Below are 27,799 nucleotides of genomic sequence, written 5' to 3'. Positions count from 1 at the left end.
CAATTAACCTGCATATATTTTCTAAAAAGTTATAATTACACCATATTTAAACTAATTATTAAAAAAATGCTTTGGTTCATACAGTAGAATAATTTTCATAAAAAATTAAAATATAAAATATCACTGGACTTCACTTCAATTTCAAATAATATAATCGTTTGTTTTAATAGTTTTCTTTAACATACATCATTACACTGAAATTAATTTACTGAACATATGAAGCCTTTTATAAACTTTCGTTGTGTTTCTATTTTTCGATAAGAATTACCTGTATATTTACATGTCTAATAAAGTTCTGCTATTATAGAATATTGTATGTTTCAGTAAAATACTACTTATGTATTGTATGTTTCTGTACTGCAATTTTAGCTCGATTTATAATGTCCTAATGTTTAAAAATGAAGGCTTTGTCCCAAACGTTACAGACACCTGCTACGTTTGGGAAATTCAAATTGACATTCAGACTAAACATTTAAGAAGAATTAATTCCAATTTATAATAAATCATTGTGATACAGTTAAAGCCCAACTCATACTTAATTATTTATTTTATTGACTCGATTACTCGTCATGGATATGTACTTATTTGAGCCGATTCCAAAGGAAAACCATTAAAACATTTGGATATAGAAAACTTAAATGTGCAAACACTTACTTTTATATACCAGTTAAGGATAGAAATAATGAGTCATTGTACTGTAAAGGTGACTTTTTCTGTAGCAACCTACTAAGAATGTGAATGTGGTTCGACAGGCAAGAGGTATGAAGATGTTTGAGTGACCATGCTGTCCCCGCAAGGCGTATAGCCGTTGTGAAACATTTCAGGTATTTGTACCAATGATTCTGCTAGTGCATGCTCATCTAGGAGGGAATCTAACAATCCTTGGGATTGACTTAACTTTTCTAAGGATTTCACATCATTGTCTACTTCTGCCAGGGCTTTTTCTAGCTCTTCAGCTTCTTCCCGAGATGGTTCATATTCACCATTCCGATTTACTAAAAATGATACTTGATTCAATATACACATAAAATTTTATTATTTATTACTAAGTGTTGTGTTTCTAATTCAGATATTCTGCATAAAAAATACCGTGGTCAAATATTCGAAAAATATTATTAAAAGACTGTTAGAACTGTAATAGACTATTGAATAGAGGATTTTAAAAAGAACTATGATGTTCAAGATATTTTATTACATTAATGGTTCTAATGGTCATTTTAGATGAAAAAACCGCGGAGTGCTGTTAAATTAGAGGGTGGAAATTGGAGATAGGGGTGAAAATGCACCCCTTTGTTTTTTTTAATTGTAGCTCGAAAACGAGGCAAAATTTCGCTATAATTCACATGAAAAATTTTTTAGAGAATTGAATTTCCCATGGAAATAGCTTATTTAAAAAGTTTAAAAGGAAAATTTTATGCAAAAAAATCGTTAATAAACAATTTTAAAGAAAGCAAAAAATAAGATTTTTTGATTTTTTTTACTTTTTTAATAAAGTAAAGTAAAAACTTGAGAATTTAAGTACAATAAAGTTTATTAATAATGTATATACAGTGTGTCCATGGATGGAGTTGACAAGAGGAAAAACTCTTGTTTTTGACTTTATCGAAAAATGTCAACTTTATAAAAAGTTCTGCTCCTCGAAAAAATTAGACTGTCATACAAATATCTTAGATTAGATGTACAGGGTGCTCATAAATTAAAAAAAAACACAAAAATACTCAAGAGAGAAGTACCATTATTTATTATTTTACAAAACATTTTTATGAAACAAATCTGTTTATAGCCTCAAATAATGTCCAAATTTTAAAATCAAAATTTCAATTCTGACTTTTACTCAAGATGTATGGCTACTTCCCACCTCAAAAATTGAAATTTTGATTTGAAAATTTGTATTAGGACTTTCCTTCCTTTTTGCAAAAAATGAGAATTAAAATGTATAAGGGTAAACCAGACCTTAATAACCAGACCACTTATGTATATTATTAATAATTCCTTAAAGTATGGTATGTTTCCTGACCAATTAAAATTAGCTGTAATAACTCCAGTGTATAAAAAGGGTGATCCTAAAAATATGTTAAATTATAGGCCTATAAGTTTATTGTCAGCCTTTGCTAAATTATTTGAATTAATAGTTTATTCCAGAATAATGAACCATATGTCATCTGCTCAGTTATTCTCTGAAACCCAACATGGTTTTTTAAAGGGCAGGTCTACGAGTACAGCCATTTATCATTTTAATTATAAAATTGTACAGTGCTTTGAAAATAATGATGTGCCTCTGGGGCTTTTCCTTGACTTGTCACGGGCATATGATTGTGTAGACCATACTATATTGATAAATAAGTTCAAACAATATGGGATCCGTGGCAGTCTTCTGGATTGGCTTCGGTCATATTTAACGAATCGTAGACAAAAGGTCACTATTACTAAAAGTGGGATAACCTGCTCTTCGATGTATGTACCAATTACAACTGGGGTTCCTCAGGGGAGTATCCTGGGACCGCTCTTGTTTCTGATTTTTGTAAATGATTTGCCACTACACATTGACGGCACAAAGGGTTATTGTGTCCAGTATGCTGATGATACAACCGTTCTTATTTGTGGGTCAAATTTTAGTGATATACGAGAAAAAATTGTATTTGTTTACAATAGAATACTTGATTGGTGCAGTAAAAATAAATTAGTTGTAAATCAGGATAAGACAAAAGTTATGTTATTTAAAACAAGACAGAGCAGCTATATATCTCCGGACAGTTTCAAATTAAGTAACACTATGAGCTGCAAAGTGGAAGAAAATATGAAGTTTCTTGGAATACACTTAGATGACACACTTAGTTGGTCCTTTCATATCGAGTGCATTGAAAAAAGGTTGAATAGTGTATGCTATAGTATTAGGGTGTTGACTAAGTATTTGGATCTCAAAACCCTCAAAGTGATTTATTATGCAAATTTTGAGTTTGTATTCCGATATGGAATAATTTTCTTTGGTCAAAGTATCCACATAAATAGGTTGTTCATTTCTCAAAAAAGAACTTTGAGGTGTTTGTTGAGGCTCGCACAAAGTGTGTCTTGCCGTGGAAGATTTAGGTCAAATGGTTTATTAACAGTTTTTGCCGTATATATCCAAGAAATTTTACTTTTCACTTTTAAAAATAAGAATTTATTTAGGGAATGTTTTCAAACTAACTTTTACAACACTAGAAATACAAATTTAATCTTTCCCATACATCATTTAACATTAACTGAGAAGAATGTTCATTATACTTGCATAAAATTCTATAATAAACTCCCTCAAGAGGTGAAAAATATCCAGAGTTTATCCCAGTACAAAAAATATATACACAAAATGCTATTAAATTTGGAACCATACAGTTTAAATGAATATTTACAAAATTAATGTTTTGCTTTAACAGTAATGTATCATTGATCATCCATCTATGTTTTCTTTGTTTTGTTATTGTTATATTTTGACTACTATTTCATCTGATGGTATAAACTACACTACTGTTTTGCACATTGCACTGCTATTTTGAAATAAAGTTGTGTTATTATTATTATTATTATTATTATTATTATTAAACGCGACAAAAATCGAAAAATTAGTTAAGTTTGAGCAGCCATATATCGGTCAATTTTCATCCAAAAATACTTTACAACCTATTGTTTTGAAGGAAATTTTATCTTCTTTTTTTTCTATGAAGCATTGCCTATACCTATCTTTACTCCAAAAAAAAATCCAAAAAGGCAAAAAAGTAAAAAAAAATCAGAAAATCGAATTCTTTGCTTTTCTTCCAATTGTTTAACAATTTTTTTGCATAAAATTTTCGTTTTAAACTTTTTAAATAAGCTACTTCCATGGGAAATTCAATTCTGTAATTTTGCTTCGTTTTCGAACTACAATTGAAAAACTGAAAGGGGTGCATTTTCACCCCTATTTCCAATTTCCACCCTCTAATTTAATAGAATTCCGCGGCTTTTTCATCTAAAAAGACCCTTTGAACGATTCATCCAATAAAATTGCTTGAACGTCATAGTTCCTTTTAACCCTGTTTTTTTGGATATATTCAATAGCTTATAATGGGAGACAATGTGGATATCGTAAACTACTAAAGATACGAAGTGGTTCAAATTACAAAACGTTTGTGCAATATTTTGCCAAAAAATTTGATATATTTTCACTATTTTTTGTATGGTCAGATGAAGAAAGACTTGAATCCAATGATGTTACACTTTCATGACAGAATGACCACAAAATTAATTTAAATAGCGTTTTCGTTTCAGGGCAATGTTCAGTATAACAAAATTGTTTCGTTATTTATTTTGGTGTGAAATGGAAATTAACTAATTTCTGTCATAGATTCCATATTTCTTTTTAATTTAATCATACAAAAAATAAACTTGGTCTATAACTAAAAATAATGGTTGATTGATAAAATGGAAATAATGAAATTTTCATATTTCAGAAAGTAGTTCAACTACTACGGATCTAGGTTGGGAAAAAATTCCTACAAAATTTTGTGCAACATTTTTATTTGAGCCACCTTGCTCTGTCATCTTTAATTATAATGGTTACTCTAAACTCCTTAACTCAGTATCAAAAATTGATGGTAAAGGGCAGTCCCGTCTCAAGTGAGACTCTTATTGTGTTCGTTATTTTTCAAGTTCGCTTCCTGTCCCATAGGAACAGATTAGCGAGGTTTTGTTCCACTTAAATTGCGAAAATAATTGAAAATCGAATTATAGGGGTTTATTCCTTTTTTTTATGAACTACCTTATATATTTTTTTAAAAATATATAAGGTAGTTATATATTTTTTTCTGGTTGAATAAAATGCTTTCTTAGGATTACAATAATGATTTAGTCTATAATGGAAAAGAATATATTGCCAATAAATAAGCAGACAAAGTGTTTACAAACTTGGAAATTTGTTTTTAATGAAATATAAGTTTTGATAAAAGAAGCCACTAAAATTTACTTTCATAGCCGAAACAAATATTTCTTAATAATACACATACAGTTTCACAGTAAGTTATTTAAATTTAGCAGAGTTATTTTATATTCAGGACAGGGTTCATAGTTCAAAGGTAACATAGAATTGGTTGACTTTTCCTAAATAAAAAAAAAATCCAGTATTTTTACATACTAATTGATGTTTATGCATTAAACTAAAAGTCTGGGCTTTATAATCTTTTTTATACTCAAAGAACCTCTTATAAAGGTTTTAAGACCACAAACAGTTTTCTCTTTTAAGAACCCAGGGTTGGCTTTCACAAAATTTTCAGTTGTACCATCAAATTCCCTGATATTCATGAATACTTTTAAAATTTCCCTGTTTTTTTTATGAAGAATAATGAATTTCCTGACTTTTTCCAGTATTCCCAGTTTTCTAGGCCTCTACGAACCCTACAGAACAACTGTTGACATTGGTTATGGTTTTAAGAAAAGTTAGGCCATCCATGGCTAGGGGGCAATGTGGTCAATACCCTCATATCTAAGAAAGCATGCCTCAAAAAGAGGCAATTTGGCACTTAAACGACTATAATGTGGTAATAAATAATAATAATAAATGCATAATTTGTCATATCTGATTGAGTCAATCGCAATGCAATGCCCCGTGATTCACGATCGCAATGCCCCGTGATTCACGACGGCCTACAAACATCAAAATTTGTGGGCTAGTGGCAGCCTTTACTTTGACTTATCTGATAGCGTAGCTTATAAAACCGCTGACTAAGCAAAACAGCTTGTTGCCATTCGGCTTTTTTTTGTTTCGACAGTTCATCTACTACTTGCATTAAAAAATGGTTGTTTAGTAACTGTCACTGATTGAGCATTTAAAAATGTCTTGTGTTTTGGTATTAGTCTATTATGTAGAACATATTGATCTACATCAATTCATCCTATGATGAATGTTGACAAAATATTGCTGCCACAGATGTTCGCAAATCGTTTTTGACTTCCCCTTGCATCGGATGTTGCTAGATTTATAACACCTGGTTAAAGCACACATTATACTGGTCAGATACAACTTCATCAAGGATGTGATGGGGGTTGTGACAAATATTTATACATTTTTAGGTACAATTCGTCTACTCAGGCTGTACAGCGCACATTGCGGGAAGAACACCTCAATCTGTTTTTATGTGCAAATAGTCTATACTCTGCAACAAGACTATCCATTATGTACAGACTTTTGCAACAGGTTTCCTAAGATTTTATGCAATGAATCAGTGATAACATTATCTTAATCGTAGAAGCAACAGTTTGTTATTGTTCATTGTAAACGAATAATTAATATTGATGATTAAGAGATTTTAGTTAACAGTACCGGTACTGCAATGTTGGGTTGCCTAAGCTCAGCAGTCATGTGGCTTGTAATCATTTATGAAGGATCTGTACAATTTTATTCTCAGACTAAGCCAGTTTTAGCCGCAACAGAATTTTTAATTTTCATTAAAACCGCCTGACTACACAACATTGTTTGCACTTTTTAGGACATTATTTGCCAGTTCTTCATGAAGAAGTGCCTCCCGAAGTACTTCATTATTCTTGTGATGTGCAAGAAAATTTACACAGAATTTTCTGTAGAGGTGGATAGGACGCAGTGGTCCAGTTCCATTACTTTTTCATTCTCCAGACTTAAACCATTTAGATTTTTATTTCTGGGGATATTTAAAAGTTTTATGGTACGACAGAGAAGTTAATGAAGCTGAAGAACTATCACACACACATTATTTCATAAAGGCCAGACATTTTTGTAAATGGGTGTGATTGTTTAGTTTGACGAGCTTATGTATGTGTTAACAAAGGCGATGGGTTCCAGCAGTTCTTTTTTGTGGAGTATGGTCAGTAATTATTTTTTGTATCACTTTTCATCACTTATAAGCTATTTTGTCCCAACACTAAGTTCCTAGTTCATAATTTTATTACACATTTATTACAAATTTGTTCCCCCTAACTTTATTTTATGACCTTTGTCCGTAATTTGATCAACCTAGCTTGAATTTTAAGCTATGCCATTCACACATAACTTTTGATGTACTTATTTGTAATAAATTATGAATTAGGGATTTTGGTGGTGGGGTAAAATGGTTGATGTAGTCAAAGCACTATAGTCCAATCAGTTGACGCTCAAGAAGGGGGTCGCCTGTGAAGTTTTAGGGGAGTTTTGAAAATTGGTATATTTACAGATTTTGACGTGCTCTTTCCGAATTTTTACTTTGCCACCTCTTTTTTTTTCCGGAAGTTGCCGCCATATTGGAAAAATGGCACCCCAAAATAGTTTTTCGACAATATTTCCTTTCCGACTCACTTTACGGTGAAAATAGTTATGTAATAAATTAAACTAGATAATATTTCCTATAATTTATGTAATAACCTTTTTTATGTGAAATGAATAGTTTCGGCGTACGAGCGCCGCAAAGTCTGCTCCAACAGGCGTATTGGCAAATAAACTTATTTTCACACCACCATGAGGTAGAGTTCCTGGCACGTTTTTTTTAGTGGTAGACCTAATCCACATGTGATGCACTGTTGACTAAATTTAGTGCATTCTCCTTCGCTTCGCTATCCCTGATGGACCAGGTTTTGTGAGTTCTTCGTCTTCAGAACTGAGCAAAACCTCAGGGATAGGAAGTTCTTCCAAGTTATCCACGATAGGGTTCTCTTCTTCGACTTCATCACCTTCTTCCTTGATTTCGTCAAAGGTTTGCTGAAGAACTGTCTCCGTATCTTCCTCTTCATCACTATCTTGCAGATCAACATCCGAATTGTCGCAGGTACCTACCATTGTATCGGCGCAGATAACGGAGCACTTTAGTCCAGCCTTTCTGCAACCACAGGCTCCCCGACATTCTTTTTTACGTTTACAAGAATTTAGTTTTAGCAAGTTTGCTGGAGCTGGGGGCTCGAGTGTGGTGACAGGAATTGGCCCATTCTTGCTTTTTTTCCACCCCCCACCGCTCTGCATTTTTTCCAACTCCATACCACTGCTGAACCTGGTGATAAGTTCAGAACGAATGTTGTTGTGCTGCAGCTTCTGTCTGTGGCAGTGATGCAATATTAAATTTATTTAAAGAATTTATTAAAGAACAACAGAGATTTAAACGAGCTCGTCCGGAGATTTAAAAAACCAAATGCCGACCCGGAAAGCATTGCTGAAGCTGGAGAACGCTTCTTCCTTGCGTTGTACAGTTACAGTGGCGTAAAAAGTATGTCGTTAAACACCTACAGATATACATGCTTCACAAAGTCAGCATTTAATAATACATTTAATATTGCATCACTGCCACCGACAGAAGCCGCAGCATGACAACATTCGTTCCGAACCTATCACCAGGTTCAGCAGTGGTATGGAGTTGGAAAAAATGCAGAGCGGTGGGGGATAGAAAAAAAGCAAGAATGTCACCACACTCGAGCCCCGAGCTCCAGCAAACTTGCTAAAACTAATTTCTTGCAAATGTAAATAAGGATGTCGAGGAGCCTGTGGATGCAGAAAGGCTGGACCAAAGTGCTCCGTTATCTGCGCGAATTGCAATGGTAGGTACCAGCGACAATACTACGGGCAAAACCATTACACGGATAGTAGACAAGCACTACTGACCTTGCGTAATCATAAGATAATGACTAGGACAGTATGGGAATGCCATGAAGCACTGGTTGTGGTCTCGGCCGCTAACAGCATATCTGTATGCTGGGTAAAGGGACACGAGCAGTGCTATGGCAATAAAGAAGCTGACAAGCTAACCAGGAGCGCATCGGGCCTCAACATTTTTGGACCCGGCCCCTCCAGTGTGCTTCCGTTGTTGGCACTTGTTGGAATTATTAAGGAAAACATCCACAAAGAATTTATGAAACGGTGGGATGAAACAATCAGCGGTCACTTTGCTAAGGAGCTCTTAGTGTATCCTAGCAAAGACACAGCCAAAAAATACCTGGCCATGTCTAGGTCAAATGTCAAATCTTCGCCTGGTGACAGGTATTGAAACTGGACACTGTTGGCTAAGGAAACACCTTTACAATATGGGGAAGTGTGAAACACCTCTTTGTAGGGGCTGTGAACAGGAAGACGAGACGATGTTGCATTTACTATGTGAATGCACTGCAGTCTCGTCAACAAGAGAGTCCATGTTGGGAGAACGCTGGCCATCAATGGCCTATATTAGAGAGTTCCCCCTGAGCAACGTCACCACCTTTTTCACTGTAATAGGCTGGTTGGCGGCTCAGGTGGATTGATCTCTCTAATGGGAAGATGTACAAGGGGCCCAATGGGGCCTAAGTGCTGTAGCTTTGCTACCCTCCCCACAATTCCAGACTCCAGATCAGCGACAATTCGGATGTTGATTTGCAAGATAGTGATGAAGAGGAAGATACAGAGACAGTTCTTCAGCAAACCTTCGACGAAATCGATGAAGAAGGTGATGAAGTCGAAGAAGAGAACCCTATCGCGTATAACTTGGAAGAACTTCCTATCCGTGAGGTTTTGCTCAGTTCTGAAGACGAAGAACTCGCAAAACCTGGTCCATCAGGGATGGCGAAGCGAAAGAGAATGCACTAAATTTAGTCAATAGTGTATCACATATGGATTAGGTCTACTGGGGATACCGCTAAAAAAAACGTCATGGTGGTGTGGAAATAAGTTTGTTGGCCAATACGCCTGTTGGAGTAGACTTTGCGGTGCTCGTACGCCGAAACTATTCATTTCACAGAAAAAAGGTTATTACATAAATTATAGGAAATGTTCTCTAGTTTAATTTATTACATAACTATTTTCACCATAAAGTAAGTCGGAAAGGAAATATCGTCAAAAAACTGTTATGGGGCGCCATTTTTCCAATACGGCAGCTACTTCCGAAAAAAAAAGAGGTGGCAAAGCAAAAATTCGGAAAGAGCATGTCAAGATCTATAAATATACCAATTTTCAAAACTCCCCTAAAACTTCACAGGCAAAACTTCCAACTTATTGGACTACTAATTCTGTAGGCAGTTGTACAGAATTTTTAGGTGGAGTCACATAGCCACTTCAATGAGTAATTTTTTGGTGAAAAACTGCATGACACCCCTTCCGTACCCACCTTACTTACCTGATCTGGCATCCTGTGATTTTTTTGTTCCACCGGGTGAAAAGGAAGCTGAAAGGAAAATGTTTTACGGACATTCCAGAGGTGAAAAGAAAATCGAAGGCAGCGCTGCAACCCATCGGAAAGAATGAGTACCAAAGGTGTTTCTTGCAGTGGAATAAATATTTGAACCAATGTAATAGTATTAATGGAAAGTACTTCAAAACTTCAAAGGTGACTAGCATTTGTAACCCAAAAAGAATGGTGTCCGGTTAATTTTGGGTCTCCCCTCGCATCTCATTTCTCTTCATATTTTGGTATTTACATAGTATAACTTTAAAGTTTGTTAATAAGTCATCAATATCCATTTAAAAACAAAATTTAAAAAATTACTTTAGGCATCTTGGTCAATTTTTTTGTATGAAGAATATTTGATTTACGATGAATGATCAAATGTCACAATATCCTTAAAATACATGTTAAATAATGATAAAATAATTCATTAATTTTAATACTACTTATACTCGAAGTTTTATCTAACCACATTTGAACAACACTTCACTTAAAGGTTTGGTTTTTTAGGTAGCAGTGAATATCAGCAATGATCGTCAGAATCTAATATATTGAATTTAACAAAAGCATTCTGTAAAACCACTGATGTTGAATGTATTCTGGTACTGATTGTTGCCGATCAGCAGTGTTCATTGCTGCCATAAAACCTAAACCTTAAGTGACACTTATATGTTTGTTCAGAAAAAGCATAGTTAGCAAATTTAATTTTTGGAGTGATCATTATCTTGCGTATTAATGAAAGGATTTTAACAGTATATTACTATAGCAAATCATATTTTGTGTCGATGCACATCTAAATACATGAATTTCGTTAAGTATTACAGTGGTTTTTTTGTACCTACTGTGTAATATAAGAGAAATCCTAAAACATATACCTGAAAAAGTTCATATAACAAAATAAAGTTAAATCTTTAAAAAATAATTTCCAAGTTTGTAGACATCTTTTCCATACATTTTAACAATATTTCTAGAAAATAAATCTCATTAATTGAATGTTGCTGCTTACCTGTAAAAAAGTCACTGAATTCGTCGACCTGTATTGTACTAAGCACAGTGTTAATATCAGTTTCTTCTAATAAGTGTGCTTGTGTTACCAATGCTTGTTCCAAACCATTCTCATTTAATCCTAGAACTTGATCCACCATATGCATGTCTTCAACTTCTAATTCCGGTGACTCTTCTATTATTTCACCGACTTCTAAAAGGAAAATTATTACATTATTATACGATCATGTGAAAAATTTGATGTTTCTATAAGCTGTAGGGTTTCCGTAAGTAAAATTCTACAAGATCTATTTAATAAATGCTACTAAATAATCTTAAGGTTAAAATACAACAATAGGGCCAAGTAAATTTTGGTCCTAGATTGCTTAATTTTTGAAAAACGTACAAGTATACAAAGTATACAAATATGTATCTCAATAATATACATATATTCGATGTAGATTAATGAATTTTGGATTGCCGGCTTACCTAAATAAATAAAAGTAAAAATTAGTGGTGTCGACCCCGCAACCCCCGCCCCCACTAAGTAACTTTCATAGTAAAAAAAATTATTAAAATTTAGTTTACAATGTTATCTACATAATTCAAATCAAATAATGAGAAAATACCGTCATCAAATCATAAAATTTAAAAATTCTATGCTAGAGTTGTTTCAAAATTTTATGTTTCATTGGATTTTAATTTTTTAATAGATCTAAAAACAATAAGAAAGTTGTATCAAAGACGTAAGATAGTTTAGAACGTTTATGAATTTATGAAAAAAGAAAAAGAAAATAAAAATCCTTTTAAGTTAGAACAGGTTCAGGTAGCCGAGGGTACAGGTGTTTCATTAAATACGGTCAAAAGAATAATGTGTGAACATGAAGCTAGTCCGTCTGGTAGTCCGTCGTCGCCTAGGAAGAAAATAAAGAAACCAAGTACTAGATCAACCTTGGATAAGTTTGATTAAGAAATAATTAGAACCGAAGTTTATAGATTCGTAGCTATTTATAAGTGACGTGTAACTATGAAACCCTTGTTTGATGCTGTAAAAATGATTTGAATTTAAATGGAAAAATTTCAAGTTTTAGAAAAATAATTCATAAACTGGGACTTCGCTGGAAGAAAAGTCAAGATAACAGAAAAGCACTATGCGAAACAACGGACATCGATTAAAACGCACAGAATATTTAAGGAAATTAAAACAATATAAAGAAGGTATATTGGTTTTGCATAATTTCATGTTCAAAATGTAGCTAATAATGTTGTGAAAAAGTGCAAAGACAATCAGGTTAATACGAACCTATAAGTATAGGTTTTAATATGATATAGAGCAGTTCTGCTATACTTTTCATTGTATTCAACTTGTATTATAAATCTTTCAGAAATAAAGTTTTTTTAAAAACCAAGTTTATGAAATGATTTTCATCATTAGCTGAAAAATAAAAATGATTATTATTTATTAAATATTACTATTTTTATTTATTTAAGAATTATTTTTTTTTAGGGAAAAATATTGTGTATAGTGACGAAACATATATCCACAGTAGTCATACTGTGCCAACAGCTTGGGACGATAGTACAATGGAAGATATACAATGTACAAAGGAAAATATCTAATTGTTGTCCATGCTGGAAGTAAAAAAGGATTTGTTCCCAATGCCAGACTGATTTTTAAATCTGGTTTAAAAATAGGAGACTACCACGATGATATAAATAAAAAAAAACTATTTTAAATGGCTGGAGAAAAAATTTATTCCTAATTTGGATCCAAATTCAGTTTTAGTAGTCGATAATGCATCCTATCATAATGTGCTGGTAGAGCCTAATCCAACTTCTAACTGACTGAAAGCAGATATGCAAAACTGGCTCAGAAAACGTGGTATTGTTTTTGGAGATAAAGAAACTAAGCCTGAACTATATGCAAAAATAAAACTTAATAAACCACAAAATAGTATTACTATAATGGATAGATTATTAGCCACACATGGCCATATTGTACTGAGATTTCCACCGTGTCATCCTGAATTGAACCCAATAGAAAAAATATGGGCAATTGTTAAGAATGAAGTAGCAATGTGCAATACGACATTTACAATGGACGATGTTTGGAAATTAGCAGAAGAAAAATTGGCAAATGTCACAAATGAGTGTTGGTAGAGGTTCGGCTTGTGTCAAACCTTGATAACCCGGAAATAACTACACAGGCCTACTTTAAATGATGAGTACAATAACAGGCTAATTTGCTGACAAAGTATTTTATCAGGAAAAAAAGTTATTAACAATTTAATCGTGAAAAAAATTTTTTTTAGTAGTTTTCTTTAAATAACTCAGCGGGATGACTTTGTACGAAAAAATGCTTAGGACATGATTTTGTTCGTAATAAAAATAGCTACAAAATGGCGGTGGTCCGATTACGAAATTTGCAATAACAAAGCCGTGAGATTGAAAAAACGGTATAAAACGCCAATTTTTTTAAGTTGCTGTAAAAATGTCAATTATAAACAAAAAGTGATAAAACTTTCGAAAACTATAGTTCAATATATATACAATAATGACGCTAAAGCCGAAAATCAGGAGAGCAAAACTTTTTGTTCTATAAGGTGTTATACATTCATCGGCATCTGAAACTCGAAACTTTGCCAAATTTGTTCGAAGCTTTGCTGACACTTGAAATTTGGTACACACATAGTGTAAATATGCAGAAACCAAAAGCAATTTGCAAAATTCAAGTATCTTCATTTTTGCAGTTTTGGTAAGGTTTTATACGTCACCCTAGTTTTATACGTCACCGTTTTTTTAATTTTTGGACGTATATTTATGTATATTTATAAAATATTCCATTACGGTAGATTAGCCAGCATAATTACCTACAATTTAAAAAAATATATATTTTCATCGTTTAGATCCTAAGCTACTTAACATTTTGCGCCTGTTAGCCGTAGTCGTACATTATTCAACATATTAACATAAAACAAAATCGTACGTGTGGGGTAAACCTTTAACTTTAAGTAAACAATTGTTTAAATTTACTGTTGCATATTTCTAATAGTATACAAGCGCCGAAGAGCGGAGCTCGCGCTCGAAAATGAAAAGTTAAAGGTTTACCCCACACGTACGATTTTGTTTTATGTTAATATGTTGAATAATGTACGACTACGGCTAACAGGCGCAAAATGTTAAGTAGCTTAGGATCTAAACGATGAAAATATATATTTTTTTAAATTGTAGGTAATTATGCTGGCTAATCTACCGTAATGGAATATTTTATAAATATACATAAATATACGTCCAAAAATTAAAAAAACGGTGACGTATAAAACTAGGGTGACGTATAAAACCTTACCAAAACTGCAAAAATGAAGATACTTGAATTTTGCAAATTGCTTTTGGTTTCTGCATATTTACACTATGTGTGTACCAAATTTCAAGTGTCAGCAAAGCTTCGAACAAATTTGGCAAAGTTTCGAGTTTCAGATGCCGATGAATGTATAACACCTTATAGAACAAAAAGTTTTGCTCTCCTGATTTTCGGCTTTAGCGTCATTATTGTATATATATTGAACTATAGTTTTCGAAAGTTTTATCACTTTTTGTTTATAATTGACATTTTTACAGCAACTTTAAAAAATTGACGTTTTATACCGTTTTTTCAATCTCACGGCTTTGTTATTGCAAATTTCGTAATCGGACCACCGCCATTTTGTAGCTATTTTTATTACGAACAAAATCATGTCCTAAGCATTTTTTCGTACAAAGTCATCCCGCTGAGTTATTTAAAGAAAAATACTAAAAAAATTTTTTTCACGATTAAATTGTTAATAACTTTTTTCCTGATAAAATACTTTGTCAGCAAATTAGCCTGTTATTGTACTCATAATTTAAAGTATTCCTGTGTAGTTATTTCCGAGTTATCAAGAAAATGCCAGCAACAGTAACTTTTCGGCCTCTGCCGACTGGACTATGTGGAATAATGTCTGTGAAGATGTGGAAAAAGTTTAAGAAGAATATATTAGCTGTGAACATTTCATTGACGAAGTCAATGAACTTATAATACATGTAGATGATAATGGTAGTGATGAAAACGATTTTGTCAATACCTCAGATGATGATGATGATGATGATGATGATGATGACTTGGGTTGTCAACCTTTATAATTTTTTTGTATACATTTATTATGTGAATACAAATTACATATCATAATAAAATGCCCTATTCTTTATTATTTTAATTTTAGCAATAAAAATATATGTATATAACAAACATTCGCCAGTTGACTTTATTGATGCCCGAGCGCTTAGTTCATTTCTGGTTGTAATGAGGCACATGGTCTAGTTCTGAATCAATGTCTTCACAATGTGCTTATTAGAAGAATTATGCGGATACGCTATGCCTTTCGCGTATTTCGCGGCTCATGAGATTTTGAAACTACTCTACTATGCCACTTTTAATTTGTACCAATAATATAAACACCTGATTCTGGAGATGTCCTCGTGGGTATTTCCAATATTGCACTCGGCCCGGATATTTCGTTAGTTTTAATCAGTTTCTTCTTCTTTTTATTCCTTTTTTGTGGTCTAATCATAGCAGATGGTTTAACTTTTTTCCTCAACTTCTTTGGTTTGGCCTCTTGATACAGTTTATAATTGTCCTAAAATTACATTTTCAATCAGACATTATTAATTATTCACAAGTCAAACTTACCCTTTTTCTTGCGTGTTCTGCACAAAGCGGCAACTCATGCATAATATCGAAAACGGGAGCAGCACATTGCGTATTATCTGCGAATTTGGCAGTACAATATTCAAATAACACCTGCTCAGTATTTAACATAATGTGTAAAGTGCAATGTTTTGTACAGGGTAAAGCTGGTCGTAAACATTTTTCAACGTCACATATTCTTGGTGCCACAAGCCTGTTATAACCAGTTTTATGTTTATTTCTATATGCGGGAGAAGAACATTTCGAGTACTGAACAGATAGATCGGGAAATCTATTTGGTTGTCCTACATTACTTCTCACTAACTGCTGGATGTGTCTCCTGAATTCATGCCTAGTTATTTCAATCCTCTCTTCCCTAGATCTATCCTCTAACTTAAATTTCTGAAATGAAGGAAGACAAGAATATGAGAACATACTCTCATACTTCCAATTAAAGTTCAACATTTTAAGGTACAAAACTAATATAAACTAGGAGGGGGTAAACTGAGGTGTACACTAATAATGAATTTGGGAATGAGAATTAGTGAATTCTTTTTTAATTCTTTCTGACACTTGAACAGAGTTAATTCTCTAGGCCCTACCTGCACAAGGCGTAGAGATGCACCTTTCCTATAACTTGACTTTGCCACAGTGCAACCGAAGTTGCCCAAAATCACAGAAGAAGTGGTTTTAAAAGTATAAATTTATGAATTTGCATACAAATATATCTGTTTCTAAAGTAATTTAGTTTTCAATAGTTACACGTATTACGATGTAATGTTCATTGAAGGTTGAAATTTCACTGTTAGGAAAAACTCACTGTTTTCACTGTTAGAAAAAAAAAATTCTATCATTTTACACACATCATTTTTATTATTATTAATTCTTGAGTGACTATCTTAATTTTTTTATGTAAATAAGCCTACCATACAGTTACAATTATTTTTGTTTAACCACCGAGACTGTGCAAAATAACTACTCTGTGGGCTAAATGCACCGTCCAGCATTGAATTACACATGCAACATCTAGTCTATGTTTGATTCTGCTAACGAATAGTCTTAGCTGTTTATTAGATGGAGTGTCTAGTCCGCAGAGTAGCTGTTTCCCACGATATCATTAGTTTTCACAGTATACTCTGCCAGTAGGTACAAAGCAATGCGTTGTGCCAGTAGGTATTGAGGAGCAATGACATTTAAGATATATGACACTTATAGGTCACATTCGATCTATACTCTTAATAAATTGAAATTAAACTGTTGAAAATGAAATTTTAAATACAGTGTAATAATTAAGTCTGATAAATTCACTTGAATTGATATCCCTAAAAAAACTAAAAATGTTTACCTTAATAGTGATAATTTAATCTTATACATATACAGGGTGTCTCATAATTAGCTGCCAACCCTGAACAGGCCGATTCTATGATCAAAACTAAGTAAAAAAGTTCATATGAACATGGGTCCGGAAATGCTTCCTAAGGGCACAGGGACCCATTGAAGAGGGAGGAATGGAAATCATTTTTTTGCAATATCTCTCAATCGCGTTGTGATAAATGAATGAAATTTGGTATACACAGCTAAATTTTGATGAGCAATTTGATGGACTAATCCATTTATTTCCACAAGGTCCATTGGGGTGGGTACGGGGGGGCCCTTGGTACTTTGCGTGTGTAACTTTTTCATCTTTGACTTTTTAACAAATTGGACAGCAAATTCCGTTTTCCCGAACTGTTTTACGTTAAAAAGGTACTCTTGTTTCAAATCGTTATCTTTAACGGTTTCTGAGAAAATCGCTCTTGAATTAATCCCACTTTGGTCAATTTCATAGTAATTTAAACAAAAAAAATTTTTTTGTTTAAATTTAATCTAATTTTAATAAAAAAATAATAATAAAAAATTAAATTAAATAAAAATTAATCCTTTAAATGGAAAAGAGAGGAAAGGAAAATTATTATTATTTTTTTTTGTTTAAATTACTATGAAATTGACCAAAGTGGGATTAATTCAAGAGCGATTTTCTCAGAAACCGTTAAAGATAACGATTTGAAACAAGAGTACCTTTTTAACGTAAAACAGTTCGGGAAAACGGAATTTGCTGTCCAATTTGTTAAAAAGTCAAAGATGAAAAAGTTACACACGCAAAGTACCAAGGGCCCCCCCGTACCCACCCCAATGGACCTTGTGGAAATAAATGGATTAGTCCATCAAATTGCTCATCAAAATTTAGCTGTGTATACCAAATTTCATTCATTTATCACAACGCGATTGAGAGATATTGCAAAAAAATGATTTCCATTCCTCCCTCTTCAATGGGTCCCTGTGCCCTTAGGAAGCATTTCCGGACCCATGTTCATATGAACTTTTTTACTTAGTTTTGATCATAGAATCGGCCTGTTCAGGGTTGGCAGCTAATTATGAGACACCCTGTATACAACAAAAAATTCTCCCGACTTTTTTTTTCTCTGAAAATAAAGTAGAAGATTTCAACGCACGCTGCTGTAAATTGTTACAGTAGTTCCGATAACAGAACCTTATTGGCTTTTTCTTTTCTTGGAATTCTATCTCAATAAATATCGTATGAACTATATTTACCGATTTATCTCATATCTTTATCTGTTTATTCTTTACTTGAAATTCTATTTCATACTGTATGGACTGTAAACAGTTTTAGGAGAAGTTAGGCCATCTAGATCAGGAAACAGCAGGATCAACCCTGTTAGATTCAAGAACTTATGCAACAAAATCGGGTAATTTGTTACTTAAGTTATTATAATAGGGTAATAAATATAACTAATAAGGATAAGTGTTAGATTTGTCAGATTCAAGGGAATCGATCACAATGCTCTCTGGATTCAGACAGCTGCTGCAAAGGTCAAAATCTACCTTACTTTGAGTTATAAGATAGTTTAGCTTATAAAACCAATGGTTTTTAATCGCAGTGTCATCATCACTAGTCGATATAATTCAGTGAATTTTTACCTCTACTTACTTAAGTCACACAGCAAGTTTCATAAATTTATATCAAACAGCTTACGAGATATTTGAATAAATGTGGTATTTTTCAAAAGCTATAACACCCCCCCATTGCATCTTGAAAATTATGCTGTTTAGTACAAATGTTCATATGAACTTTTTTCTTAAAATTATTAATAATTTTGTATTTATGGTACACTCTTTTGCCCTTATCTCTCTTACTATTAGATTATTAGAGTTATGAGAAAAGTAAGAATATTATGTAAATATATGAGCAAACTCTTTCAAGATCTCAGAGTTGGCTACACTGTTATTTGAATTTTTTATTTTGCAAATTTTTTCATCACAAAAGTATTCTATGATTGCCTAGAAATCGTTCCCTAAAAAAATAATGGATTCCACACATCATTATCCAAATATGACCACTTTTATTTTTGCGAACCGCTACATCGGCTTCAGTGATGGTTCATGATTATGAGGGAAGCTAAATGTGCTCATAGAATGACGATGTTGATCTTTGTCAATAAACTATACTTTTGAAAGTAGCGTTCCCATTTGAAGGGCCATAAATCTGTAAGCAGTGTGGAGAGATTTTTTACATGAAAGAATTTTCAATGAGAATTTGCCTCCTTAATTTTTTTGAGATTATTTATTTATACCCTGTATATTAAAAGTAGTTATGTACACAATAATATTTATTGGCAAACTTAAGTAGAATCCGATCCTGATTAAAAAGCTTATGAAGGACAACAGAGGCTAACTTCCACTGCTCAATTAAAAACCCAAGCCATAGCAAATCGAGCTGTGTGGCCCTTATAACGAGCGTTCAAATAAAAACGTGGTCAAGTTGGTTCTGAAATTTTGGACGTAAGGCGTAGCGTATAGCAAATGAACTTAAACGTCATCTGTCAAAGCGCTATATCGCCGCTATCAATTTGAATATTTTCGTTTTAAAAAGCGTTTAAAATGGTGTTTTCTCAAGAACAAAAAGTGTTTATCATAGAGTCCTACTTTAGAAATGGACGCAAGATTGATGGAATATGGAAGTATTCTATTGAGGAATGTTTCATAGAATTTCAAAATCAATTTCCCGGCGTTGTTGAGTACAAAATTTTTCAAAGTGCAGTTCAGCGTTGTGTTAATGTTTTTCGTGAAACGGGCAGTGTAACAAGAAAAGAAGGAAGCGGCCGACCTAAAAAGCGGACTGAAGAATTAAAAGAAAATGTCCAACAAATAATGGAAAATGCGCCAAGAACTTCTGTACGTGTTTTATCACAAATGGTGGGAGTATCAGTCGGTACCTGCCACACAGTGTTAAAAAAAGATTTGCGTTTGTTCTCCTATCGTTTAACTTGTCAGCAAGAACTTCATGAAGTTGATTTTCCGCGACGGGCTGTATTTTGTGAATGGTTTTTAAACAACTACGGTGAACTTCATAATATCACCTTTTTTTCTGATGAAGCCTGGTTTCATTTAAGTGGTTACGTAAACTCACAGAATATGAGAATGTGGTCTTCTGAAAAACCAGATAACTTTTTTGTCGAGGGCCCTCTACACGCTCAAAAAATTGGAGTTTGGTGTGCTCTCAATCGAAGGAGGATTTATGGACCTATTTTTTTTAATGGTACTCTTACTGCGCAAAGGTATAGAGAAGAAATTATCGCTCCTTTTGTTAACCAGCTGGAAGAAAACGAAATTACAAACTTTTACTTTCAACAAGATGGCGCAAGGGCACATACGGCAGGCGAGACGATGAATATGTTGAGGGAAGTTTTCCAAAATCGACTAATAAGTCTCAATGCTGAACATGAATTTCCACCGAGGTCATGTGATATTACGCCGTGTGATTTCTTTTTGTGGCCTTACCTTAAAAACACTATTTTTGAACTGCCTATTCCTGATTTAAACCATCTGCAGGCTCGACTTATAGACAAGATTCGTGAAATTAACAATACCCCGAGCATCTTAGAAAATGTCTTTAATTCTTTGAGGAACAGGTGTGAAAAGTGCTTGGAACAAGGAGGGGGACACTTTCAGCAGCTGCTTTAATTTATTGTTATAACAAGGAGGGGGACACTTTCCGCAGCTCCTTTAATTGTTTGTTATTGTTATCACGATTATTCTTTAAAATAAAGTTATATAGTCACTAACGTTATTGAAACTGACAGCTGCTATACAGCTCGTTGAGAAATGAGGTTAAGTTGGTCGCTATAAACTACTCCCTACGTCTACACAGAAGTGTGCAAAGCATTTTTGATTTACAATAGCAAAGTAATTCTTTCGTAAGTTACTAAATTATGAAATTAGAATAGAAATAAATAATTCCTGATTACCTATTTGCAATTAAGAAGGACAATTTCTTAAAATGATTTGAGGAAAATAGTTATAACTTTACTGTTTATTAAATTTAACTAATTGTAGAGGAAGTACAGAAATAGCTTACACCTCATCTTTACACTTAATTAACTTTACGCCACATCTGTAAAGTAGGTTGATGTCTTTTTCCATTCGTCAATATACTTTAACTGTGTAAAGTTTAAAGTGTTTACACATATTAATACAGGTAAACACATCATTACTTTTTCGTTAATACGAAATAGCCAAGATCTCTATCTTTTGACCAAAAATTTTTGTACTTAATCATATTAACAATTACTAGCAGTTTCCATTATGCTTTTAAGTCTTTCAGTAATTGTCCATCCTGTCTTATGTCTCTGGTCAGATTGGTCTCGTCTCACTTTGACTTGTTTACTATTCTGGACAAATTAATATTATGCTCATTTGTATAATTTGAAAGATAAGACAGTGCTTAGGAATATTATTAGTCAAGATCTGTAATATTTTAGAGGTTCCAGAAGTTCATATTCCGGATACATTAATTGATTTTTCCCATATCAAACAATACTGTAGTTCCAGGATGTTTCATTTTATCACTAATACCTTTTACTGCTACTACTATACATACAGGGTGTTTCTTAATAATGTGCTAATATTTAAGGAGGTTATTCTTGGGTCCATTTTAACCCTTTCGCTGCGCAATACGTTTGAACGTAGCTACCGCGCCGTGTGCGGAAGTTTATCGCGTGCGAACATATACGTCTGGAGCAGTTAGATCACTTTTAGTTTTACATTATGTTGTGTTAAATTACGATTTACGATCAATTTTACGATTTTATTATAAATAAAATACAGTATATCGACAGCTGTACTAAATAGAAATTGAAAGAGAGATGAACAATCAGTACCAGTACCTCCATTCATAAAAATATTTGTCATAATCGCTACAAACTCCGCCCGCAAAAATTCCCCATACCAATTGCAACAACCGAGTCACTATGCGGTTGCGAATATATACGGTTTGAGCAGCCTGATCCAATTTAACTATTCAAGCGAATTAATCCGTCTGGAGCAGTTTGAGCCCTATAATTTTTTAGCGAATAAATACATCTGGAGCAGTGAAACGGTTAAGAAAAAAACTTCATATGAATATATGTCATAAAAGTCTTAACTTTTGAACTACAGGGTGCTAAAGTTTTATGAAAAAACATTTTTTTATGATAACTTTGTATTACCCTAGATATTTTTTCAAATTTGGTAGACGCCTTCTATTCATCAAGATGCATTTTCTGATGTACAAACAAAATCATTTTTGAAATCCTTTTTGAGCAAATGTGGTGTAACATATTTTTTTCAAAAATATTCAATACAAAACCTGTACAGATGCCACTGGCAAAAATAATAAAATTGTTTGTACATCAGAAAATGCATCTCGATGAATAGTGTATCAAATTTGAAAAAATATCTAGGGTAATACAAAGTTATAATAAAAACATGTTTTTTCATAAAATTTTAGCACCCTGTAGTTCAAAAGTTAAGACTTTTAGGACATATGTTCATATGAAGTTTTTTTCTTAAAGTGGACCCAAGAATAACCTCCTTAAATATTAGCACGTTATTAAGAAACACCCTGTATACAGAGTGTGCCGAAATTAATGCAAGCAACAAAATTTGGTCACAGATTCTTAAGACAAATTTAGGGGACCCGTATTTTTTATTTTTGCCAAGTGGCCTCCACTTTCGGAGTTACAGCCCCCTGAAATCCGCCCCTATGAATAATCTTTTTTTTATCTCTCAATCCTGTTGTACGAGAATCACTAAATTTGGTTCACAGGGGTTTTATGACATGTGGAATCTGATGGTGCTACATTTTTTTGGGGGGTACCCCCTTAAGACAATTTTTCGTGGGCCCCCTTGTCTTTGGAGCCAAAAAAATTTGGCCGCATGTTTAAATTTCTTAAAAATTATCAGTCCACTAGAAAGCCATTAAATTTAGAAACTTTTTGTCTCTTTATACTTTTTTCGTAAAAAGCAATGTTTTCGAGAAAAATGTTAAAATAGTCGAGGAAATAAAGCACTGAACCTCTGAAAACTGTGCAGTAAGATGGATCGTGATGTGGTTTTTTGCATTCGATTCGTTAGAGTGTCCAGAAAGTTTGTGACCCTATGTGATCAATGAAAAATGAAAATTGCATCGGTGCATAAGAAAAATGCATTTTTAAAATTGCATCTCGAAGAGTTAAAATATGAAAAATTTATAACTCGGAAAATATTGACGGAAATGAGTTCAATTTTGCTACTCGGGGGTTTTTGGGGTCGCTGAACACGAATATCACGACGGCAACGGTCTCCGAGGTACCTAGTGCCCAGGGTGGCCGGTTTCCACGTCGTCTCCTGGAGTTTTGTGGAAATTCGTTATAAACTTAGCCGAAACTCGTTACCTCGGGGTTTTTGGGGTCGCTGAACACGAATATCACGACGGCAACGGTCTCCGAGGTACCTAGTGCCCAGGGTGGCCGGTTTCCACGTCGTCTCCTGGAGTTTTGTGGAAATTCGTTATAAACTTAGCCGAAACTCGTTACCTCGGGGTTTTTGAGGTCGCTCAACACGAATATCACGACAGCAACGGTCCACCAAGGATCATGAATATGATTTTCTGTGGGTGCAAAACCGATTGCGGAACTTCGTGTGGATGTAGGAAGCACGGATTGAACTGCAGCATCGCGTGCAAAAATTGTGCAGGCATTAATTGCACGAATAATGAAAAATATTCTGCAAATGATATATTTTCTTCGGAAGTGGAAACACTAGATGAAGAAGATGAAGAAGATAATAATGAAAATTAAAAAATTAAATAAGAAAAATTAAAATTGTTAAGATATTTAAGTATAATTTTTACAAAACGTATTTTTTGTAATGAATAAATGTATTTTTATAATAAAAAATAAATAAGAATGAAATAGTTGTCACAGAAACCAGCCATCCTGGGTACTAGGTACCTCGAGAACCGTTACCGTCGTGATATTCGTGTTGATCGACCCCAAAAACCCCAACGTAACGAGTTTATAACGAATTTCCAGAAAACTCCAGACGACGACGTTGAAACCGGCCACCCTGGACACTAGGTACCTCGGAGACCGTTGCCGTTGTGATATTCGTGTTGAGCGACCCCAAAAACCCCGAGGTAACGAGTTTCGGCTAAGTTTATAACGAATTTCCGCAAAACTCCAGGAGACGACGTGGAAACCGGCCACCCTAAAGCACCTAGGTACCTCGGAGACCGTTGCCGTCGTGATATTCGTGTTGAGCGACCCCAATAACCCCGAGGTAACGAGTTTCGGCTGTTTATAACGAATTTCCACAAAACTCCAGGAGAGGACTTGGAAACCGGCCATCCTGGGGCTCTAGCTACCTCGGAGACCGTTGCCGTCGTGATATTCGTGTTAAGGTCCCCAAAAACCCCGAGGTAACGAGTTTCGGCTAAGTTTATAACGAATTTCCACAAAACTCCAGGAGACGACGTGGAAACCGGCCACCCTGGGCATTAGGTACCTCGGAGACCGTTGCCGTCGTGATATTCGTGTTCAGCGACCCCAAGAATCCCCGAGTAGTAAAATTGAACTCATTTCCGTCTATATTTTCCGAGTTGTAAATTTTTCATATCTTAACTCTTCAAGATGCAATTTTAAAAATGCATTTTTCTTATGCACCGATGCAATTTTCATTTCTCATTGATCACATAGGGTCACAAACTTTCTAGACGCTCTAACGAATCGAATCCAAAAAACCGCATCACAATCCATCTTACTGCACAGATTTCAGAGGTAAGGCCGTTTTTAGTGCTTTATTTCCTCGACTAAAATGTGATCGAATGCATATCGTAATTCGCCATTTTCCTCAAAAACATTGCATTTTACGAAAAAAATATCAAGAGACAAAAAAGTTTCTAAATTCAATGGCTTTCTAGGTAACTAATAATTTTCAAGAAATTCAAATTTGCGACCAAATTTTTTTGGTTTCAAAGACAAGGGGTCATAAGGGGGTTTCTCACCAAAAAGCGTAGCACTGTGAGATTTCACATGTCATAAAACCCCTGTGTACCAAATTTAGTGATTCTCGTACAACATGGTTTTGAGATATAAAAAAGACTTCTTAGGGACAGATTTCAGGGGGCTGTAACTTTGAAAGACGGGTCCAGTTGGCAAAAAGAAAAAAACACAGGTCCCCTAAATTTGTCTTAAGAATCTATGACCAAATTTTGTTGCATGAATTTCGGGACACCCTCTATGTATGCACTATGTACGCAAAGATAATATAATAAATTTGTTTCTAGTTTTTTTTGTATGCATGAGTTAACTTAAATAAGTGCATAAATGACATTAAATAAATATTTTTTTTACATGTTTTTTATGTATTTTGTAGTTGCCAAATACATAAATACATAATATATCTGCATTAAATAAAAAATATGCAATTTCTATGTTTTTGTTAAAAAATAATTTTAAATGTAAAAAGAAAATTATTTTTTTTATGAATTTAGATCTGCATTAGGTCTGTGGGCTCCCTCACTGAAGAAGCAAAACAAGCCCGCAGAGCTTTGCTTTCATCAAGAAAGGATCGGGAACAAGAGAATGTTCAATTAGAAGACCTCACAGATTAAGGGTAAATAATAAATTTCCTTGACATTTTAGTATTTGCAATTTAAAACGCATTTTTCTCAAAACCATGTTTTTTGAGATTAGCGTATCTATAACATTTACAACAATTTTTTACCAATTGCTCTGAAATTTTAACTGTAGCTTAATAATAATACATATGATTTAGGTATACAGAGGTTCGCTAAGGAAGATCACGAAAAAAAAAGACTCTGGATTCGCTTCTAAAAAATTGTTAAAAAACTTTTTTAAGTACTTTAAGACATATCAACAGGTTACACACAACCGAATTACATTATGTTAAACAATTTTCATAAAAATAAACTCCAAATATGACCCTTGATTTTGTGTACAAAGGTTGTATTACCCCTTAATTGTGCAGTCTATTACTATGAAGTTCAACTAAAATTTCACAAGTTGATAACCGAGTTGATAACAGTGGTGTATGAGTTGAATTAAAATTTTTTAAATCAATTAAAAATTTATATGTTTTTGCTAATGGTTTGTATTAATTTTACACAACTTTACAGCCTACTGAACCTATTTTTTTTATATATATTTCTTATACATAATTGTAGCAATAAATAATGTACAACAGAGTATTTTTAATATTAATTGATAATTAATTTGAGGCTCATGTGGTTCCCTATGCGCAGTTTCTGATATACATGAGATGGCAGATACGGAGGTCTACTACACTACAATTTTTTTTTATTTAAGTTCATATTCTTTCTTAAGAAAGAAGAGAACTTAATATACTTACCTCAAGACTTGCACTAAACCAATGTTGCTGATAATGATTGTAAACATCGGTTTCAGAATCTATCCGTTGAAGAACTTCGTGGTGAGTTTCTCTTATATTTCCTCTCTTATATCTTGGTTTAACTATCGTTGGATCTTTCTGTGCATCAATTTTTGCACCCAATTCACTTAAACCTTAAATTTCATCATTAAATTGTTATTAAAAATCACTTATCTATTGAGTATTATATTATTTCTAGTACCTTGAACAAAGTATTTTTCTTATATTTATATTGTAAAATAATAATAACTAGACGTTTATTAAAAACATTGATTTAGAAATACGATTTTTAATTACTGTATAAAGAAATTTACTTTAATTCTTTTACACAATGGTACTGTAAGAAATATATTTGTTATAGATTTTAATTGATGACAGCATAATTCACATTTCATTAACTGTTTTTTTAATGATGAAATAAGTATTTATGCCATTGAAAGAAAATATTTTTCTAAAGCTACTATATTTAATCGAATATATTTACCTATAATACTGTGGGAACCAATCTTATCTGCAATATCTAAATCATCTGTTTCTAATTTCACGTGGGTTGCAAATTTACTACTATTATATACAGAATTTGATAAATACACGGGGCCTTTACCATATGTTCGGTCTTCATCATTTTTATTATTGTATACGTCTCTATTTCCTATTTTGTTTTTACTAGTATAATTCGTATGACAAAGTAACTTATCGTTAAGTATTTGATCTATAGCAGGTGATGTCTTTAGCCCATTACACCTGCAAGAAAGTGTTATGCCATTTAGCTTTACATTATCAAGAAGTTTATTGCCTTATATCCCTTAATGATTACCTTTGATTTCCTTTAATCCCTGAATTGAACATCTTTAGGTTTCTTATTAAATATAATTATTTCTATTCATTATTATTATGTTTCCGATGATATTATGTTGAGATACATAACAGCCTCTTTCTGAATTTCTTAAAAAGGAGACCACATACAATCTGAAACTCACATAATTAATATATAAATTATAGCACAAAACTTTTAATTAAACTTACCATAATATTAATATATCTAACAAGATTAGTTGACAGGTCATATAAGGTTATGCCACAAAATATTTAAAAAAAAGTAGCAAATCCTAAAAATGTTCAATAATAGAAAATTTTAATCAGTTACTCACAACTAAATAAAAAAGAAATTATGAATGTTCCCTTAAAAATTGTAATAAAATTCTTAATGTTTTGT

The 27,799-nt window shown here is 33.2% G+C and overlaps 1 protein-coding gene across 2 annotated transcripts; it reads right to left on the bottom strand.

Annotated features, from left to right (window-relative positions):
* Positions 1-129: 129 nt before the first annotated feature.
* LOC108911650 (INO80 complex subunit D) lies at positions 130-27,799 on the bottom strand. Of its 2 annotated transcripts, none has more exons than XM_018716633.2 (8): positions 27,610-27,799; positions 27,401-27,552; positions 27,068-27,327; positions 26,545-26,717; positions 15,820-16,218; positions 15,589-15,766; positions 11,137-11,328; positions 130-995 (listed from the first exon to the last, which is right to left on the bottom strand). In XM_018716633.2, exons 2-8 carry the CDS (start codon positions 27,430-27,432, stop codon positions 727-729), a joined length of 1,503 nt encoding a protein of 500 aa, XP_018572149.1. In that variant the 5' UTR covers positions 27,433-27,552; positions 27,610-27,799; the 3' UTR covers positions 130-726. The 2 variants fall into 2 exon arrangements, with proteins under 2 accessions (XP_018572149.1, XP_018572151.1); XM_018716635.2 differs by having other exon boundaries at positions 11,137-11,325.

Source organism: Anoplophora glabripennis, unplaced genomic scaffold (assembly GCF_000390285.2).
Source record: "Anoplophora glabripennis isolate ALB-LARVAE unplaced genomic scaffold, Agla_2.0 scaffold725, whole genome shotgun sequence".
NCBI lineage: Eukaryota > Metazoa > Arthropoda > Insecta > Coleoptera > Cerambycidae > Anoplophora > Anoplophora glabripennis.
This window is presented reverse-complemented; position numbering and strand designations above follow the sequence as displayed.

What these genes read in the sequence shown, in the direction of transcription:
- LOC108911650 (XM_018716633.2), bottom strand. Translation starts at nt 27,432, where the DNA reads ATGTTCAATTCAGGGATTAAAGGAAATCAAAG. An exon ending in GGGATTAAAGGAAATCAAAG is followed by an intron (nt 27,328 to 27,400) that starts GTAATCATTAAG and finishes ACTTTCTTGCAG; the next exon opens with GTGTAATGGGCTAAAGACAT. An exon ending in GGTTTAGTGCAAGTCTTGAG is followed by an intron (nt 16,219 to 26,544) that starts GTAAGTATATTA and finishes CCTTCATTTCAG; the next exon opens with AAATTTAAGTTAGAGGATAG.